At 39.4% G+C, this 22,031-nt stretch overlaps 1 protein-coding gene across 1 annotated transcript; it reads right to left on the reverse strand.

The window, feature by feature from the left end:
• Positions 1–11,367: 11,367 nt before the first annotated feature.
• Positions 11,368–12,933, reverse strand: Tasl (TLR adaptor interacting with endolysosomal SLC15A4). Its single transcript, XM_035450273.1, has one exon. The coding sequence runs from the start codon at positions 12,931–12,933 to the stop codon at positions 12,037–12,039; it is 897 nt and encodes a 298-aa protein (XP_035306164.1). The 3' UTR covers positions 11,368–12,036.
• Between the last annotated feature and the right edge of the window lie 9,098 nt (positions 12,934–22,031).

Consider the following 22,031-nt stretch of genomic DNA (forward strand, 5'->3'; position numbering starts at 1 on the left):
ATCTAATAAATATGACTTACCTATGTATTAAAAAAAAGAAATGAAGAAAGTTGTGAGAAAACCATAGGAGGTTCAGGGCCTGATCTGGGTGGTTTAGAAGTAAAATCCCAGCAGTTCATAAGTGGTGCCTAGGATCTGAGGAAACAGACTAATATCTAGCAGTCATTTACAATGACTATCCTGCAATCAGCCTCAAAAGATGCTTGTGAGGTAGGGCTTTTTAAAAGTCCCTCACTGGAGAGAGAGAGGAGCCTTCAAGTGATCCTTCCTAAGCCCAGGATGATGTGAGATGTAAACAATTGAATGGGGCATGACTCATCAGTGCTTCAGCTGTGTATGAGTCAGACTTTTAGGGGTGGACTTCTGATGCTGTAATTTCCTTTGAGTTGCCCATACTCCTTAAGTAATCCCAGGAAACTCACTGGTTCACAGGGATGAACTTAAATAGAATTCTTTCTTTGATCTTTTTGTGCTTTTGCTATCTGGGGTGACTGGATTTTTCTTAGTGTCTCCTTAGGGAAAGTCATGCATCCAAAAAAATGTATTTATGTATAAAGTATTATGAACTTTTCAACAGGAGAAAGTGGGAGTGAAGAATGGGATGACAACATGAGCCATCTTCACTGTTTGTGCCCCTCCCCCACTGTGGTGCTGGGGCCACAACTCAGAGCCTCACACACTCTCACACTGTCACTGCGCTATACCCCAGGACCTAATAGTTGAATTCGTCTCATTTGATATGCATGAGTTGATTTCTTACTTATTAGCGTTTTGACAAATACAATTGAGATGTAATTTTTGTAATGTTAGAAAGTAACACATTACCAAATAAATAGTGGCAGTGGGGGGGAGAAGGACTTCCGACATCTTTCCCTGGAACTCCAGCTTCCTCTGGGTTATCTATGGACCCTGACTGCTCCTGCAATACTGTAATATAAGAAATAAATGATCCAGAGACTGATATTGGGGTTCAAGCTTCAAGCTGAAGATCAGAAAAGCAAAGCAGCTGGGCACTAGCTCTTACTCTCCCTCAGAAGGAAATGCAATCCTGTCTCTACCAAACCTCAAACTTCAGCCTCTCTTCAGTGTGGCTGGAGAATGAATGCTTCTTATCTTCAATGTGGCCAGAGAACTGATGCTTCCTATCCTCAACATGGCTGGAGAATGAAAGCCTGATACTGACTACTGAAGACCCTGCTCCTATCTTTTATAGCCTTCTTGTGCTGGGATTAAAGGCATGTGATCCCAAGTGCTGAGATCATCTTTGTGTGAGCTATTTCTCTTTAGGACTGGATCAATCTTGTGTAGATCTGGGTGGCCTTGGACTCACAGAGTTACGTCTATCTCTTAATCCTGATTCCTAAGAAAAAGGTGTGTACTACCACCTCCTAGCTTCTGGCTGCTGGGAGTAAACGTGTGTGTCACCACTGCCCGATCTCTATAACTTGAGCCTGACTTTGCTTTCTGGATCCTTAGGCAAGCTTTAGTAAATCATGAATAATATATCACCACACAATACTGTATCCTGTACCTGTGCAGCTTTCTAAATGTGTAAAAGGAAAATGCTTGCTGGGCGTTGGTGGCGCACGCCTTTAATCCCAGCACTCAGGAGGCAGAGGTAGGTGGATCTCTGTCAGTTCAAGACCAGCCTGGTCTACAAGAGCTAGTTCCAGGACAGCCTCCAAAGCCACAGAGAAACCCTGTCTTGGAAAAAAAAAGGAAAATGCTGCCCCTTCAGGAAGAGCCAGTCTTCCTGATGTCACTTGGGCTATGCCAAATGTGCTGTGGGCTGCATCTGGCATGCTGTGCTGCTCATCAGAGGTAAATTGCACCTTCATGTTAATAAAACAACAATCTTAAGAGTTCGGTCACACATCGTTGACTCATTTGTGGTCTTTTTTTTTTTTTTTCTGTGAAATACGTTAATGACAATAAACTCATGCACTCCAAAAGAGGAGGGACAGGAAAGAATAGGAAGAAAAGAGATGAGGGAAGGGAAGGTTATGTTCATGGAATGGAGAAGATAAGGGAAGGAACAGGAAAGAAAAACAGAATGAATTGAAAAAGCAAAAGGACACCTATGAAGGAAGAAGAGCTGATGAAAGAGGGTTGTAAAGTGAAAGTGAAGAAGTGTTCCTATTTCCAATGTCTCTTCTCCTTAGCACTCAGCATTGGACAAGAGATAAATATATCTTCTCATTGGTCCTAGTCAATTAATGATGCTAGTTCAGCAGTTGAAGTTTTCTGTCATTGAGTTATTTCTTCCTTGGACAGGACGGGAAAGTGGGGCTGTAATTTCTACAACTCCAACTTTACCACCTAATTAGGTGTAATTAGTAATACCTGCCCTTGCTTCTCTCCCTTCTTCCTGGCTTCTTTCTTTCTTTTGAAAAGCTGAATTTCTGACTCTGAACTGTTGTTTTTCCCCTGGTGGCAGAAAAAATCTCACCAAAACAATTCTAGACTTCTCCAGTCTTCTCGGGGCTTGTTACATTGTAGAAACTCACACAATTCAAAGGAACAAGAGCAGAAAAGTCATCTGTGTTTAGATGCCCTTCAACTCATGGACTTTGGGTCCTCAGTTGACACTAGTTATCTAAAGTCAGTGCCAAAAGATGTACTGTAAAAGATGTATTGTCCTGTGTGTAAGCCATTTAAGTATCTGTTGCTTCTAGATTATAAGTCTGAGGCCTGAGTACATAGAGTACATTGCCTATCATTGGCAACATGGTGAGACCTGATTACAGAAAATCATTTCCATTGCAATAATAAATGTATAGAAGCTGTGGCTATGTGCATACAACCTACAAACAAAACAGAATAGATAGATAAATATGGAAATATAAAGGAGACTAGGTGGGAAAAGTGGATCAGCAAGAGTGGGAGGGGTTGAGAGAGGGAAACAGAGGTGACTATGATCACATTAGGTTGAAAATATGTATCAAACAATAAAAAAGCTCTAAAGGAAATAAACTAATTAAAAGTTGAACTTTAAACACATAATGCCAACAAAACAAAATGAAGAAAAAGTCCAATAAAGCAAAACCTTCTTCTGATTGGGATGTGTGGAAAGCAGAGAAACATTTTGCAACTTGTCCGGCAACTTTAGCTGAACTGTTTGTTCACCTTGACCTTTGCTTCTCTGTTTCAAAGGAATTGGTTAATTTTATTCTGCAGAATAAGCTCAGACCTGCTGGCCTTGGTAGCACATGCTTGTAATGCCAGCACTAGAAGACTAGGGCAGGACAATCAAAATTTAAGGCCACCCTAAGCTTCATAGTGAATGCGAGGCCAGCCCAGGAAACTTTGTGAGACCTTGAATCAAAAAACAAAACAAAACAACAACAAAAACAACTACTTAAAACAAGAATGGAGGATGCACTCAATCCTCAAAGCCTCAAGAAAAAGTTTTAAAACATTAACAAAAGGAAAATCAGTCTAGTAGAAACAAGTTTCCCAACTGCCTTGGCTTTCTACATACTCCTAATACCAAACTTTAGTAAATCAGAGATGAAGCCTCAGAAAGCATTCTCTATGGATCTCAACTGAAATGTTGCTAGGGATTCAACTTCATTTCCTTCTTCTCAACACTGGATTGTTCCTGAAAAAACAATTGGCACAAAAGACTGAAATAAACAGTATGTGTAGGAGTAGAACAGTTACCACACCAAATGTGCAATGGCCACCTATCTCTTAAGAGCAAATCTTGATTGTGGTGTTTAATCTCGGTTGTTAACTTGGCTACATCTAGAGTCAGCCAGCAGGGAAGCCAGTAGGCATATCTATGAGGGATTTTCTCTGTCAGTTCAATTATAACACAAAGACCCAACCTAAATGTGGATGGTACCTTCTGGTGACAGCCCAGATAAAAGGAAAAAGAAAAAGCTTTTGTTTTTTTGTCTGCTTGCCTTCACATCATGCAGGCAAGTTCATCTGAACTGGTCGCGTCTCGCTGTGACTAATGTGGCCATTCTTCAGTAACATGAAAATTCAGCTTCTTTGGCCTTCCAGTGTGGACCAAAGATAGTGGCTCATGAGAAACCCTCTAGGTTTTCGGTGCCAGACTAGGATTTCTGAGTTTTCCACACTTGTAGGCTGAACAGTTACCAGGTCCTTGGCCTCTCTAGTAAGAAGGTATGCATTGTTTGACTGCCTAGCCTTTACAGTGTAAGTGAATTTGGCGAATGCCCCTTTAATACAGATCCATTCTATAGGTTCTGTTTCACTAGAGAAAGCTGACTAATACACTGACCAATGCTTTACTGAACTAAAGTCCATGCTGAAGGAACTCCAACTCCTTCCACACTGGCCAGAATGCTTAGTTGGGAAGGTACTAGTTATAATCCTATAATAATAGGGCTTGGGCAAAAAGTAAGAAAATATGTGATAAGTGAAAGGTACTGATGCTGAATTCTAATAAATTGCAGAAAAAAAAACACCAAAAATTCAGAATTACTTGATTGACCCTAAATGGTTGTTATACATGTCTTACTACACTTCCTGTGACTTTCTTTTTTCATGTTACTGGAGATTGAACTTAGGACCTTGCACATGCTAGACAAGTAAGTGCTCTACCTCTGAACTACATCCCTAGCCCTCTTTACTTCTTATTTTTCATGCTTCTTTTCAATCCCAACTATAGCTATTTGTCATCCCTCCCTTAGAAATACTCCTTTGCTTAGAATACCTCTCTTATCCATCTGCCTACACTGTGTCTTGTTCTTTAAAGTCATTTAAGCTACCACCTCTCTTTGGGAGCTTTGCTTTTGACACTGGGCTCCTCCCCTTCCAATAGTGGTCACACTCGAGTTGACATTATTGCTCATCTTATTCTGTTTACACAATCTTGCCAATTTCTTAATTAAGAATTGCCTTTGCAGCCGGGCGTTGGTGTCGCACGCCTTTAATCTCAGCACTTGGAAGACAGAGGCAGGCAGATCTCTGTGAGTTCGAGGCCAGCCTGGTCTCCAGAGCGAGTGCCAGGATAGGCTCCAAAGCTACACAGAGAAACCCTGTCTCGAAAAACCAATAAAATAAAATAAAATAAAATAAAATAAAATAAAATAAAATAAAAGAATTGCCTTTGCTACCTGTTCCCAAGTTATCTTCTTGGTCTCTTCAATAATACAGTAAGTTTGCAGAGAAGAGGAATTGTTCCCTTGTGTTGCACACAGACATTGTGTCTTTTCCATAAAGTAAATACATAAAGTATTTGTTTAAAAAATGCAGACACCAAAATACAGAATCAAATGGATGCTCAGTGAAAAATAACAAACCAATCAGTTTTCTAACATTATTTCTCAATAAGCAAAAGAAACTAGCCATGATGGTATTTTATTATGTATTGTTTTAATGTAGCATTTGCGTACTGATAAGCCCATTTATTTAATTAATTTACTTCATGGAGAAGGAAACTTCAGTATCATTTTTTTCTAGCCACAATTATCTGATTTCATATTGATTGTCTGTGACTTTGATCAGCAGATGCAATAGCAAACATTGTCCAAACATAGCCGTCCATTTCTCAAATGTTAATCACATGCTATGTCATGAATAGACTAAAGCTTATATTCTGGGGAGAAGAAAATATAAAACAAATAAATATATAAGAAAATGAATTAACATAATTATTATCAGATTAATGAGTTGGCTCTCCTTGAAGTGGGAAACTTTAAAGAGACATGAAGAGAAAGCAGCCAGGGCTGGTGGTGCAGGCATATAATGATAGTTACTTGGGAAGTGAGGCAGAAGAACCTTGCCTTAAAGGCCTAACTTGACTAGAGACTACCTTCGAATAGAGCCTGGGCAACTTGACAGACCCTTTCTCAGAGTGAAAAATAAAATATAAAATGGGTAGATATAGAATTCTGGTAGAGTGCTTCCCTAGTTTGTATGAGGCTCTGTCTATGTTTCATACCCAGGAACAAGAGCAAAAAACAAAAATAAAAATAGGAGAAAGCAGATGGCAGTTGTTAAAATCCAGAACTTCTAGCTAGGCATGGCAATGTTTATTTGTCCTGTAATCTGAACTCTGGGATCACTAATAGATTAGGAACATAACTTCAAGACTCACTTGGGCTCCATAACAAAATAACAATAAAATAAAAACCCACAGAACTGCCAGGTGCTGGTGGCCTACACCTTTAATCCCAGCACTAGGGAAGCAGAGACAGGCTGATTTCTGTGAGTTGGAGGCCATCCTGGTCTACAGAGTGAGTTCCAGGACAGCCAGCTCTGTTACACAGAGAAACCCTGTCTCAAAAAACCAAAAAAAGTAAAAAATCCACAGAACTTAAAATTAAACAGAACTCAATTCAAATCAAGTTCTACCACCTACCATGTGGCTTTGGACAAATTACATGACCACCCTTAGTCTAGCTGGATTATCTTTAAGGAGATAAGTCTCTCTGCCCTTAGATTATCATGAGAATTGCATCCTTCATGAAAATGCTTAACATGGTCTAGATACAGAGTAGGCAATTAAGGCATATGTTAATTATGATAGATTAATTATGGTGATGATTAATTATTATGATTAAGTAGTTATTAATAATAATTATAATTTTGGTGATATATTGAAACTAGTGAATATCATTTATGGAAACTTGTTTCAAAATCAGTTTTCCTTGCATGGTAGCATATGCTATGATAAGTACATTCTTTTACTCTACACATACAAATAGGGAAAATCCTAAAAGATTGTTCAACCCAAGCTCCTCCTTCTGAATGTGAAATTTCCATCCTAACCACAGAGGCCACCATCATAGCTGCCTGGAGTTTGGCTGATGAAGACTCACTGTCAACTTCCAATGTGAAAACTGCACTCACTGAACCACTCAGCTCAAGGTATGCACCTTGCTACTAGATGCTTGAGTACGAACTCCAGATCTCTTGTTTCAATTTGGAATAGTTTTGAAGAATCGCCCTAGCCCTTTCTAGCAATCTCTGCATTTGATACCCTCATTCCTTCACAGAGGTTGTTCCCAAGACCTATTCTCCATAAATGTGCTCCTTAATATCCTTTGAGACACTGCTTCCCTGTAAACCTGAATCAAGTTTGGGCGAAATGCTGTTGTTGAACAGGGCAGGCAAACATCTCTGTAAAGAACCAGATGGTCATAGAGTATGGCTTTGTTGTGCCATATGGTCCTTGCCATGTCTGTTCACCTCTGCTATTCTGGTGTGAAAGCAGTCTCAGACTATATGAAGTAAATAAAAAATAAATAAAAAATAAAATCTAGTAGGCAGTTGGGATGTATTTCTGGGTTAGTACATTTGCCTGTCATGAGTAAGGCCTTGAATTACAGCCCCAGCACTGCCAAAAATAAATAAATAAATAAATAAATAAATAAATAAATAAAATGTAGTTTATATACACTGAATTTCTATTTTGAATTTCTTTTAAGTTTTGCATACTCTAGAACATTTTTTTATTTAAGCATTTCAGGTTTTTAAACCATGTTAAAAATTAAAAATAGGACGGGAGGGAGAAGGGAACTGGGATTGGCATGTAGAACAATCTTGTTTCTAATTCAAATAAAAAATCTGGAAAAAATTAAAAATAATAAAACCTGCCAGGTGTGGTGGCATGGCTCTTAATCCTAGTATGTCCGAGGTACAGGCAGGCAGATCTCTGTAAGTTAGAGATCAGTCTGATCTACATAGTGAGTTCCAGGATAGCCAGAGCTATGTAATAGAAAGACACTGTAAAAAAACAAAACACATACACACACACACACACACACACACACAGAGAGAGAGAGAGAGAGAGAGAGAGAGAGAGAGAGAGAGAGAGAGACTCACAAAGAGTCAAATAAAAAAGAGAATTACAGACCAATCTTCCTCATGAATATTCATTGAAAAATACTCAATAAAATACTGGCAAACTGAATCCAATAACACATCAGAAAAAGCATCCACCATGATCAAGTAGGCTTCATCCCAGAGATGCAGGGATGGCTCAACGTATGAAAATCCATCAATCTAATCTACCATATAAACAAACTGAAGAAGAAAAATCACATGATCATCTCACTAGTTGCTGAAAAAAACCTTCAACAAAATCCAACCCCCATTCATGATAAAGGTCTTGGAGAGATCTGGGACACAAGCAACATACCTTAACATAATAAAGGTAGTATACAGCAAGCCAAAAGCCAACATCAAAATAAATGGAGAGAAACTCAAAGCAATCCACTAAAATCAGGAACAAAACAAGGCTGTCCACTTTCTACATATATATTCAATATATTACTCAAGTTCTAGCTAGAGCAATAAGACAAGGGGATACAAATTAGAAAGAAAGAAGTCAAACTTTTGCTATTTTCTGATGATATGATAGTTTACATAAGTGACCCAAAAATTCTACCAGGGAACTCCTACAGCTGATAAGCACCTTCAGAAAAGTGGCAGGATACAAGATTAACTCAAAAACATCAGTAGCCCTACTATATGCAGACCACAAATGGACTGAGAAAGAAATCAGAGTAACATCACCCTTTACAATAGCTACAAACAACATAAACTATCTTGGGGCAATTCTAAACAAGCATGTGAAAGACCTGTATGACAAGAACTTTAAGTGCTTGAAGAACAAAATTGAAGAGGATATCAGAAAATTGAAAGATCTCCCATGCTCTTGGATAGGTAGGATTAACATAGTAAAAGAAAATGGCAGTCTTACCAAAATCAACCCACAGATTTAATGCAGTCCCTATCAAAATCCCAGCACAATTCTTCACAGACCTGAAAAGAACTATATTCAACTTCATATGGAAAAACAAAAAACCCAGGATAGCCAAAACAATCCTGTACAATAAAGAAACTTCAGGAGGCATCACCATCCCTGACTTCAAGCTCTATTATAGAGCTACAGTAATGAAAACATCTTGGTATTGGCATAAAAACAGGCATGTGGATCAATGGAATCAAATCAAAGACGCTGATATTAATTCACACCTATGAACACCTAATTTTTTGACAAAGAAGCTAAAATTATAAAATGGAAGAAGAAAGCATCTTCAATAAATGGTTCTGGCACAGTTGGAGATTGACATGTAGAAGAATGCAAATAGATCCATATCTATTGCCATGCACAAAACTCAAGTCCAAATGGATCAAAGACCTCAACATAAATTCAACCACACTGAGCCTCATAGAAAATAAGTGGGAAGTAGCCTTGAACACATTGGCACAGGAGACCACTTCCTCAATATAACACCAGTAGCATAGACACTGAGAGCAACAATTAATAAATGAGACATCCTAAAACTGAAAAGCTTCTGTAAGGCAAAGGCAAACTCAACAAAACAAAATGGCAGCCTACAGATGAGAAAAGAACTTCACCAACCCCACATCTGACAGGAGGGCTGAATTCCAAATATACAAAGAACTCAAGAAATTAGATACCAAAATGCCAAATAATCCAATTTTTAAAATGAGGTACAGATCTAAACAGAGAATTCACAACAGAAAAAACTCAAATGGCTGAAAGACATTTAAGAACGTGCTCAACATCCTTAGCCATCAGGGAAATGCAAATCAAAACAACTCTGAGATACCATCTTATACCTGTCAGAATGGTTAAGATCAAAAACACTGATGACAGCTTATTTAGTTGGAGAGGATATGAAGAAAGGGAAACGCTCCTCCATTGCTAGTGGGAGTGAAAACTTGTACAACCATTTTGAAAATCAGTATAGTGGTTTCTCAGAAAATTGGAAATCAATCTACCTCAAGACCTAGAAATACCACTTTAGGGCATATACTCAAAGGATGCACACTTGTACCACAAGGATATTTGCTCAACTATGTTCATAGCAACATTATTCATAATAGCCAGAACCTGGAAACAACCAAATGTCCCTCAACCAAAGAATGAATAAAGGAAATGTGGTACATTTACACAATAGAGTACTACTCAGCAGTAAAAATTAAGCACAAACAAACAAAAAACAATGGCATCTTGAAATTTGCAGACAAATGGACAGAACTAGATAAAACCATCCTGAGTGAGGTAACCTAGACCCAGAAAGACAAATATGGTATGTACTAATTCTTAAGTGGCTATTAGGCATAAAGCAAAAGCTACCCAGCCTATAGTCCACAATCCCAGAGAAGCTAGGTAACAAAGAAGACCTTAAGAGAGTCATACAAGGATCTGCCTAGAAGGGGAAATAGACAAGGTCTCCTGAGTAAATGGGGAGCATGAGAGGGAGGGGGAGGATGGAAAGTGAGAGGAGAGGAAGAAAGTGGAGTGGGGAGGTGAACATGAGGGAATAGGATGGAGTTAGTGGAAGGATAGAGATGGAGAGAAAGGAAAGAATTATCTTGATAGAGGGAGCCATTATTATCGAGAAAACTAGTACTAAGGAAATTCCCAGTAATACATAAGGATGATCCCAACTAAGAATCAAAGCAATAGTGGAGAGAGTACCTTAACTGTCCTTCCTGTAATCAGATTGATGACTAGCATAAATGTCATCATAGAGCCTTCATCCAGTAACTGATGGAAGCAGATTCAGAGATCCATAACTAACCACAGGGATAAGCTCCAGGTGTCCAGTAGAAGAGAGGGGGAGTGATAATACAAGCAAAGGGGTCAAGACCAGGATAGGGAAACCCACAGAGACAGCTGACCCGAGCTAGTGGAAACTCACTGACTCTGGACTGACAGTTGGGGAACCTGCATAGGACCAAACTAGACCCCCTGAATGCAGGTGACAGTAAATAGCTTGGGCAGTTTGTGGAGCCATTGGCAGAGGAACCATTATTTACCCCTAGTGCATGAACTGACTTTTTGGAACCCATTTCCTATGGAGGGATACCTTTCTCAGCCTAGACACAGGGGCGAGGGCCTTGTGCCTCAATGTGATGATGGGGCAAACTTTATCGACTTACTTTCTCTGAGGAGGAAAAGGGGGTGGGATAAGGGGAAGTGGGGGGGAGGAGTCAAGAGAGGAGGAACTGGGATTAGTATGTAAAAAAAAAGAAAGAAAAGCTTTACAACCACAAACAAAGAGGATGAAAAGAAAAAGAACATCCATTCCTAGCTCACAAGAGTTCAAAACTACCATAAAGTTACATTTGGCCAATGAGTCATAGTTTTTCAATTCCTAAACTGGATAAAAGATTAAGACAGTAATGTACACATGAAGCTACAATTTTAGTAAACAAATATATAGAACTTGGTATTATGGAACCCTAGGTCTTATATGGAGCACATAGATTTTTTTCTGGAACCAGATCTAATGAAAATATGAAAAAGAAAAATGGAAAAAAGTATTCACAATTTATTTTTAACATTACAGCACTATGAAAATCATACTCTGCAAAATAAAACAAAATGTTTCAATGTTCACAGTGGGAGGCTTTTCACTTGGAAAAATGTTATCTCTATCACTAAGTAGAATTATGGGATTTAAGTCATTGTCTTGTGGCTGCGCCTTTTCATTCAAAAATAAAAACACATTCAGATGTGATGGTACATGCTTATAATACCAGTACTTGTAAGACAGAAGCAGGGGAATAAGAAATTCAAGATCGTTGGCTATATAATCATTGCAAAGCCAGGCTGAACTACATTGAACCTTGTTGCAAAAAATTAAACAATTGCAATTTGTTGGGTATATCTTTAATATTTACAAAGAATATACCTAAATGGCTTACTGATATAGAATAGAGAAAAATATACACACTTATACTTGGAAAAATTTCGGTCCACCCAAATTTAAAACTTTCTTGTATTCCATTTCTTTCTAGAAAAAAAAACAATTTGAAGAAATTTATGTGAATGTGAAACACATGTTTAATATCCTTCTCACTGTGATCATTTTTATATTTTCTGTTTCTGTTTCAAGCCTGCCCTTGAAACCATCCTGTATTCCTTCAGTATGTATAGTAGTAAGAAATTTCTCAAACTCCCTTATTAGTCCTTAATTCCCTTCCATAATTCCCTCCCTCTCATTCTCTGAATAAACAAATATGGTATTACTTTGGGATTGATAAAAAAATGAGAGAAATTGAGAGGAATCTTCTCTATGGAGTTATATCGCTATACTGAGAAATATGGAGACTAGGGGTGCTAATCTCAGATGATACCAACTGCAATAGGTGGCTAACAACTATGTCCTTGACTTTTGAGGTGTCCAGGTTCTTCTCTCTAGACACTTGAAGACTAATTTGGTCCACATTTGTCATGATGAGTTCTGATGCTAGAATCTGGGTAGGAGAACTGTCATGAAACCCAGTGTCCATAAAGTATTGCTTATATAACTCCACCACCTTCTGCTCCAGGTACTCATTGAGCACTGCATTTGAAATAGGCTTCTGCATTTGCAGGCTGGTTTTCTCTTTGATGCTGGTTATTCTCCAGTAGGATGAGTAGCGCTGGATAGGTTTGAGGGGAAATTCAGTGGGCTGAGTGGAAATGGAGTCCTCCATGGACAAAGGAATCTCAGATGACCTCAGCAAAGGACCATCTTCAAAACTACTCTCCGAGGGAAAATCTGCCATTACTGAATTAATGGCCATCACCTGTCCTCCTGCAATATGTAAGTCATTGTAATTTTTGCAAATACTTTTGCAAGAAGGTGGAACCAAATAGGTCTCCCTGATAGCATCTCTGCAAATGTCAACTGTGGCCGAGGTTGGACTTTCAAATACAGGGTTGAGGTTTGCCTGCAACACTGTTCTGCTCTGGCTTCTGCTGTGTTGACTCCCTCTTGCACACACTGGTGAAATAAACTTGCCAGATGATTTGCAGCTCACATAAAGGCTTTGGACTTGCGCTTCATCCACAGAGGAATATGAAAGAGCAGCAACAGAACTTGTCTCCTTACCCTGTTCCCCAGCCACCAGTTCATTATAAGACGCACAATTCCAATGTATGTCATTCCAGTAGGCAAGTCCACTAAGATATCCTTCTGACAGCATTCTGAAAAGAGAAGTCATGAGAAACAGGGAGAGAAAAGAACACAAGAAAAAATTTAAATGGCAGTGGACATATCAAAATTGAAGGGTGATTCATTCATTCATTCATTCACTGACAAGGCCATCACTAACTGTGTACCTATTGTATACCAGGCCTATGGTATATGTTGGAGATACAAAGATAAAAGGCTATACACCATCCTTCTCTTATGGAAGAAAATAAACTGGATATGAATAGTCTCAATATTATATTACTAGAGAATATGAAAGTTGTAGGCACAAAGGAAGCATAAAGAAAAGGACCCTAACGTAGTCCAGGGCAAAAAGGAGGAGTCACAGGATGTGGCTTAAGACATATGGCATTTCAGCTCAAGGATAAAGGGTAAGCAGGAGTTGGGGCTACCAACATAAAATTATAAGAAGACACTGTGGCCTATTCACTACATAATAAAACAGCTAAGAAGAAGAAATAGGACTGGTACGATACCCTGAATCTCATTACAAAGGGCCTTGGGTATTGAACAAAAGAATTATGCTGTGCCCAGAAAGGGAAGTGGAGAAATTGCCATCTGGAGAGTCACATGGGCAGTATGTTATGAGAAAAAGACTGAAGAAGTATGTTGCAAATTCTATTGAAACAAGAACTATTAATGTTGCTCATTTTATAAAATTTTGTTCCTGGGAATTAGATAGCAGTTGGGATATAGGGGGGATTCTAAGAATACTTGGTAAGTTGAGACAATTGACAAGAATTCTGAAACCAATTCATGATTGATACATTATGAAAGAACAAAGTTCTCCCTACCTTTTGAGGTCATGTTGGCTTTTTCTTTTTATCCCTCTCACTTCGCAGAATATATCCTAGAAATGTCTACACTCAACTGACAAGTTTACCTCTACCCTAGTTATTAAAATTCTTTCCTGACAGTAGGCCTTCCCCCACGCCATCCCTCCCCCTTCCACATCCTTAGCAGTTGTCATTGAAGACTGGGGTGGGTAGAACAAGCCAGAAACAAGCAGCTGCATTTTCTAAAAAAAGGAACACACTGGCATTCCTGGAATCTGAGCAACAGGCAACAGTGAGAACTGCTTGTCTTTGACCCCAAGGGCCAGGCTACTAAAGCAGACCTGTCAATTTGACAGTGAAATTGAAAAGTTAAAAAGAAAGGTCATTTAAAAAAGTATGTAACATTGTGTTTTCCAGTTTCAGTCCCTGTTTTATATCCATGAAATTTTCAAGTAAATAAAATGTTCCTTTTGGGGAATCTGTTGTCAGATGTAACATATAAGAAAACAATAAATAAACAATTGTACAAAGATAATGTCATAAAATACCTATATTTTCAAAATTATGTCCCCACTATATTTATCAAATTCATCAATTGTTTAAATGTTGGTTATTCTATAGGCAAAGTTATGCAACATAACGATACAAAGCTAAATTTTCAACAAATCTGGTAATAATAATTCTTGTATTCTTAGTATAACTAAAGGATAAAAAAGAAAATATGATGCTTACCTTAAAAACACTTTTGATGTACAGTTCAATAAAACTAGTATCTAGAGGAACAGGAAAAAAATTAAATGAGAAGATAATTAGCCAAGCAACAAAGATGAACATAATGGCCCTAATTGTGATGAAGCTATTTCCCTATCCTAACCCCAGCAGGCTTAGCATGGCATTCTGCATATAGGTTCAGAAAACATGAGTGAGGGCAAAAGTTCACTTATGACCTTTGAATTTCTATATAAACTTTTGAAAATCTTGGCAGAGACTAGCCTGGACAACATAGGTTGAGTATAAAATAAAAATAAACATTGTCAGTAAGATCCTTTCTCAAGCCAACAAGCGAACTAAAAGGAAAATAAAAATCAAGCATGGTGGTATACATGCATAATTCCAGTACTTGGGAAGCTGAGGCAGAAGAGCTGGAGTTTATGTTCAATCATGTCTCATAGAAATCAAAAGAAGAGAGAGGTATGTATATGAATAATTTAAAATGACTTCTAATACACTATAATTTTAGCTTTTAAACTTCATAATCTAAATATAGAACCATTAATAACTTAGGGCATGCCAGGCAATGGTGGTGCATGCCTATAATCCCAGCACTCAGGAAGCAGAGGCAGGTGAATCTCTGAGTTTGAGGCCAGCCTGGTCTACACTGAGTTCCAGGACAGTTACACGGAGAAACCCTGTCTTGAAAACAAAAAATGACAATGCAAGAACGTAGGGCATATTATGTATGGATCAACATCATAAAGTCAGTACCCAACTGCCCTGTCCAGCAAGGCTTCAGGGATGGACCTGACTGTGGGTGCCTAGGGAATAGAGAAAAGACAGAGACACTCAGATTGAAAAGATGGGATCAGGTGTACTGGGCTCTCTAATGGTGAAACCACAACACCCCAGGTGTTCAATGTGTTTATTATTGTATTGGCTGGTCTGTGTCAACTTGACACACAAACTAGAGTTATCTGAATGGAGGGAAAGTTAATTTAGAAATGCCTCCATAAGATCCAGCTATAAGGCATTTTATTAGATATTGATGGGGAAGGGCCCAGCATACCATGGGTGTTGCCATCCCTGGGCTGGTGGTCCTGGGTTCTGTCAGAAAGCAGGCTGAGCAAGCCAGTAAGCAGTATCCTTCCATGTCTCTGCATCAGCTCCTGCCTTCGGGTTCCTGCCCTGTTTGAGTTCCTGTCCTGACTTCCTTCATTGGTGAACAGTGCTGTGTAAGTGTAAACTGAGTAAACCCTTTCCTCCCCACCCTTTTTGGTCATGGTGTTTTGTCGAAGCAACAGAAACCCTAACTAAGACAAGAATGTAGATTTAAACAGAGAATTGGGATCATTGCATACAGCTGAACAAGGAGGGTGGGTATACAGCTGGAGCAAGGAGGCAGATTCAGCTGTTCTCAGTGGAAGCAGTCTCTATAGGGCAAAAGCCTTCAGGTTATAAATATCTGGGGGGAGAAAACTATGGTATACATTTGCTGTATACACTATCAATACCAATCCTTGGGCATCCAAGAAACCCCTTGCAGTTTCCTTCTGGGTCTGAGGCTACAGTCCTCGACTTGGCTGTGCCATGTCAACAACACAGATTGACTCGGAACTTCACTCACTCAGGACTTACCCTGATCCCTACACCCTGGCTCTCAAGGAGAAATGGAGGAAACAGGACTGCTAGCAAAATGCAAGTGATACATGCACATGGTCACAAAGCTAGACAGTCCTGGAACTGCTTCACTGAGTCTCCTGATACACTAAAAAGACATTAAAAGCCTAGATACCTGAAGGATGTCTACAAACGGGATAGAAAGATTACAGACATGATCTACAAAGAGCACTAACCAGGGCCTAGGTGAAGACGTTGCCATGGATATAAGTGGGATTGCATTGTAAAGCCAAAGGTATTCTCTACATACACCCATTTCTAAGTGATCTTCTAGCTCTATATATGAGCATTCTGAACTTAGAGGCAAGCCCTGGTAGGAGGGGACCACTGAGGTCGACCCGATAGGCAGAGGAATCAAAGAAGCACACTGCACAGTTGCTAAAGGCTGACAGATAATAAACTGCAGACCTTTATTACAGTAGAACATCATGTCATTACCCCAACAAGAAAAAAGCAAGGGAATGAACACCTCAAAACACCACTTCGGATGAACATAGTCTACCAAGATGAGCACTGACTAACTGTTGCTCTATAATAATGAAACATCTAGGGTCTAGGGGGATGAATTAGTTTGACCTGATGGCACAATGATCTGAGTCTGGATCCTTAGCACCCACATAGAAATGCTGTGAGACAGACAGACAACTGGGGCTACATGACAACTGGGTTACAGAATGAGAGGATGACTCAAAAACAAAAATAAATAAAAGATTCCAGTGATTTCTCCAGCTGGAGAAGCCTGCACTCACCCCTTAAGTGGATGGGTTTTCAATTCTTTATCTTGTCCTGTCTCAGAATTCTTTCTTTGACAGTGAGAAAGACCTGAAAAGACAGGATAAAGATCTCAATCTGGTCCCTTTGAAACATACCTAGTCTTCACCCTCTGCAACATTGTGAAGTGATTATAAGAACCTTGGTTGGGAGAGGGAGCTGCCACAATAAGAGCAAGAGAAGAGGAGTAGAGGAGAGAAAATGGAGGAGCAGAAATATTCAGTTGGGGGAAGAATAGAGGAGAGAGAGCAGCATGAGAGATACCATATTAGAGGGAGCCACTATAGGTCTGAGAAGAGATCTGGAACTAGGGAGATCTCCAGAGACCTACAAGGATGACACAATCTGACAATCCAGGTAATGGTGGAGAGGATAACCTAAAAGGATAACATGTGAAACAAGCTTGTTTCCTAATTTGAACTAATAAAAAAATAAAATAAAAAAAGAACCTTGCTTGACAAAAACTAGTTCCTACATATCAGGAAACTGTTAACACAAATTTGATAGAAGGGGGCAAAGATTCCAAGAAAAATAGCAGAATAGGCATACGGATGTGTTAGTTTTTTTTTTTTTTCTATCTCCCCAGTTATTGCCAGCAACTAATCCTACAGGGGGATTGGTATTCAATAGACCTAACAAATTCAAAAGAAAGCAAATATAAAAACAGCAAATAATCTGATCAATAAATGTGCAAGTGAAAGGAACAGAAAGTTATCCAAAGAAAGACAGTACCTTTAGTCATCAGGGAAATGCAAATCAAAACTGCTTTGAGATTCCTTAACACCATAGTCAGGATGGCTATCATCCAGATAACAAACACTACCAGGGATTTGGAGAAAGAGGAAGCCTTAGACACTGCCGATGTGTATCTGTGAAGGTTAATATTGATTGCCAATTTGCCAGGATCTTGAAAATACCTCGAAGACAAACTACTAAGCATGCTTGTTTGTCTGAATTAGGTTAGCTTCTGGGAATACCTGTGCGGGGAAGCTAGATTGGGTTACCTCAGATAGGAAGATACATTTTTAACTGTGGCTGTCATCATTCCATGGGCCAGGATTCTGGAGTAAATTCAAAAGGAGAGCAAGCTGGGCACTATAATTCCATTATTTCCTGCTTGCAGACAAAATGAGACCAGCTCCCTGTTGCTTCTCTCCTCCTGCTGCAGCCATGACTTTCCAACCATGATGCACTATTGCCTTGAACTGTAAGGCAAAATACACCCATTCTCCCTTAAGTTGCTTCTGTCAAGACATTTTGGCACAGCAACAATATAAGTACTTAATGCAGAATCTGAACTGGTACAGCCACTCCATATGAGATTCCTAAAAAACCTAAAATTGAAATTACCATATGACTCAACTACACTCCTCTTCCTGGATATACACCTGAAGAACCCTATGTCAACATACCACGTAGATATTTGCAAATCCATATTTATACTTTGCTGCTCACAATAGTCAAGATACAGAATCAGATGCCTGAATATCATTAACAGATAAATGGATCAAGAAAATGGTGGTGGTGGTGGTGGTGGTGGTGGTGGTGGTGGTGTGTGTGTGTGTGTGTGTGTGTGTGTGTGTGTGTGTGTGTGTGTTTGTGTGTGTGTAACAGAATTTTACTCAGCTATAAAGAATGAAATTATGATACTCAGGAAATGAGTGGAAATGAAGATCATTATACTAAGTGAAATAGACTCAGAAAGATGTCATTTTTCTTACACAGAATCTAGATTTAAATTATACACACATACACACATACACACACACACACATACATACACACACACACACACACACACACACACACAAACACACGAACCTGCACACAGCATGAAAGTAGAAAGGTGAGAAATATGACTAAAGGGAGACAAGGGGGACAAGAGAAGGTAATGGATTACATGTGTTAGGAAAGGAGAAGGCTAGCTTGTTTGGGAGAGGAAGGAGAGTACCAAGAAGCAGAGGGGGAAGGAGTTGTCAGTGAATAAAAACAGAATGGTTTTGCATGAAATTCATATATTTGTATGCTAAATAGAGCATCCAACACCCTCTTCTGGCCCCCTCAGGCACCAGGCACCTGTGTGTTACATATGCATGCATGCATGCGGGCTCTCATACATACCCACGGAATCAAAATAAATAAGTCTTTTTTTTTTTTTTTTTTTAAGTAGGACTGGGGGAACTAACTCAGTGCCATAGTACTTACTTGCCTGGCAGTCATAAAGTTCTGGATTTTAAGCCAAGGTCCACAAAAATAAAAATGATTTTAAAACAACAGAAAACTATTTGAGAGTAACTAAGAAGAAACAAAAAGAAGGTGGTACTTCCTGTCCAGCTGGGTTGTGGTGAGGAAAAGAGGCTGCGAAAGGTGAACATTACTGTGGGCTCCGAAGCACAGGATTGCCTTAACAATGCAGTGAGCAGGATGAAGGCACTGTGGATAGGAGAGAATGTCAACACACGTGAATAAGTCTCTCTTGTCACTCTCAAGTTTGGCAGTGGCAGACACCAGTCTACGGTGTACTGTTTTTCAGAGTTACACAAGCCTCAAGAGCTTTTCTTGAAGAGCCCACCTTTCTTATCCCTGTTCCCATTCTGATAGATGCCAAATCTCCCATCATTTATCATCCCACTCTTTATATTTGTCAATCTGATCTGATAGAGGCTTCTCTCAAGTTGTGGGGGTATTTATGAAAACTACTAATAATCTCCACTCATTCACAATAGTGTAGGGAGGTCTAGCATTTTGCTATTTGTGAAGGTTTGTTAGTGTCTTCATTATGGTAAATAAGGTCTCCACCATTCTTGCTGAGCATGGGAGGCCTAGGTAGGAAGATCATGGAATGTAAAACCAGCCTCTTCTGTGGGAAAAAAAAATGTCATTCTTGTATATGACACCAAGTGCAGATTAGTCCATTGCTGAAACAGAAAACTCAGCCTACTGTCTAGGGAATGAATACTGAGAGGGAAGAGTGTGTAATAAAGTTAGTGAACTACATTAAGACAGGCTAAACAGCCAGGCGTTAGTGGCGCACGCCTTTAATCCCAGCACTCGGGAGGCAGAGGCAGGTGGATCTCTGTGAGTTTGAGACCAGCCTGGTCTACAAGAGCTAGTTCCAGGACAGCCTCCAAAGCCACAGAGAAACCCTGTCTCGGAAAAAAAAAAGACAGGCTAAACATATTCTGTCTCCGTCTAACCCTACTTCTAATAAAAAAAAAATCCTGAATATGAAATGCTCCAATGTTTGAATGTTTTTGAATTCCAACACGACACCATAAGTGGACAATTCCACTCTTAATCTCTTGTGATAGTCTAAGTTCAGGTTCACCAAAAATATTGTACAAAGTTGTCTTCATTGTCAGTGTGTATGCACAAAGGTATATATGAGACATAAATTTTATATTTCAAGTTGGCTCCTCATACCAAAATATATCATGTATGTACAAATATCTCCAAATCTTTAACAAAGCACTTCTGCTTCCAAGCATTTAAGATCAAAGATCCCCAGCCTGGCATGCAAGGAAAACTATTCCGAGTATGGTGACGTCTAACATTAGAGGGCAAGATGGGCGTCAGTGAGATAGACTATAGTTAAGGGTACAAACTGGTAGATTGCTGGATTCATTCTCCAGCTGACAGGGGGACTAAGAGTGAGGCTGCACACAGGTGAGACAAGGAATAAATGAGGGACCAAGAACCAAGCGTGGTGGAGCACTCCTAGATTCCTAGCACTTGGAAGGTAAAGGCAGGTGGATCCAGAACTCGTGACTGACCTTGGCTACATGGCAAGTCTGAAGCCGTTCTGGACTACATGATACTGCCTCAAAAACAATAAACAAATAAAAAATAAATAAATAAAACCTCTCAGATGTGGAAATGAAGATGAGAGACAAGCCCAAAATAACCTTGAAGCCAGGTTTGGTGACTCATCCTTTAACCCTAGCTGAAGGGAGTTCGGGCTAAGAGCACTGCTCTTGAGGCCGGCTTGGGCTACATAGTAAACAACCAGCCTTATAAATATAAATAACACCCCAGAGTCTGGATATATGGAGATATGGCACTAGCACTGTCTGACATGGGGAAGGAAGGCTTAGTTCATCTTGAGCCTAAAAAAGATGGCACGTGTGAGTACAAATATCTGTGTACCAGGAATGTCTAGTGTGATAAAGTATATCTATAAGCCTATCACTTGAGAGACAAAGACAGAAGGAGGCCAGCTTAGTCTATATGCCATAATCCAGGCCAGCTAGGGCAACATTAAGATGGGTCTGAAATGACAGGGAGAGACAGAGAGGGGTCATGTATTCCACCAGGAAGGTAAGTTACTTAAAGTTAATATTGGAAGAAGCTTCCAAGTATAGGAAGTAGGAATTTACACTGGGGGCCTGAGAAACCTTCTGGTATTTGTAATGTTGCCCCCTAATGCTCACCACATTACACTGTCACCTATCTTTGTCAAGACAGCAGGAGTTTCAGAAGTACTGAATAGATAGATGTGTTTAGTTTCAGGTGTTAAATTGAACAGCTTGGGAACAATGTATCCAAAGTCACCAGACATGCAGACACTATCAGTCAGAACATAGAGCTTAAATAACATTAAGAAACACTCAGCTGCCTGTGTCCAAATTATTACATTACCTCTGAGTGCCCTAAAACTCTTCTATTGCCCTAAAACTCTTTCTATGAGTTTAGGAAGAGAGCCAGTGAATTTATCCAGAAACCGGTCTTTCTGAAAACTGGCAGCAGAGGGCAGTAGAAAGCATTCCACAGAGGTTTGTGAAATGGTTCTGAAGCTGTGCAGATTAACCCTGCACAAAATTTAAAAACAAAAAATATACAAACACAATTTATTTGATCAGAACTTTACGGCCCAAGCCTATAATACCAGCACTTTGGAAATTGACACAAGAATATAGCTGTGTGTTCGAGGCTAACTTGTGCTATGTAGCAAGACCCTGTCCAAAAGGGGGCCAGGGCTGGTAAAATGGTTCATTGGTAAAGGCGTTTGTTGCCAAGCCTGATGACCTCAGTTTGATCCCCAGGACCCACTTAGTAGGAGGTGAGAACCAACTTTGGCAAGTTATCTTCTGAGCTCCACACAAGTGCATATGAATACAAATACACACATAAATAAATAAATGTCACTTAG

This window comes from Cricetulus griseus, chromosome X (assembly GCF_003668045.3).
Source record: "Cricetulus griseus strain 17A/GY chromosome X, alternate assembly CriGri-PICRH-1.0, whole genome shotgun sequence".
Taxonomy (NCBI): domain Eukaryota; kingdom Metazoa; phylum Chordata; class Mammalia; order Rodentia; family Cricetidae; genus Cricetulus; species Cricetulus griseus.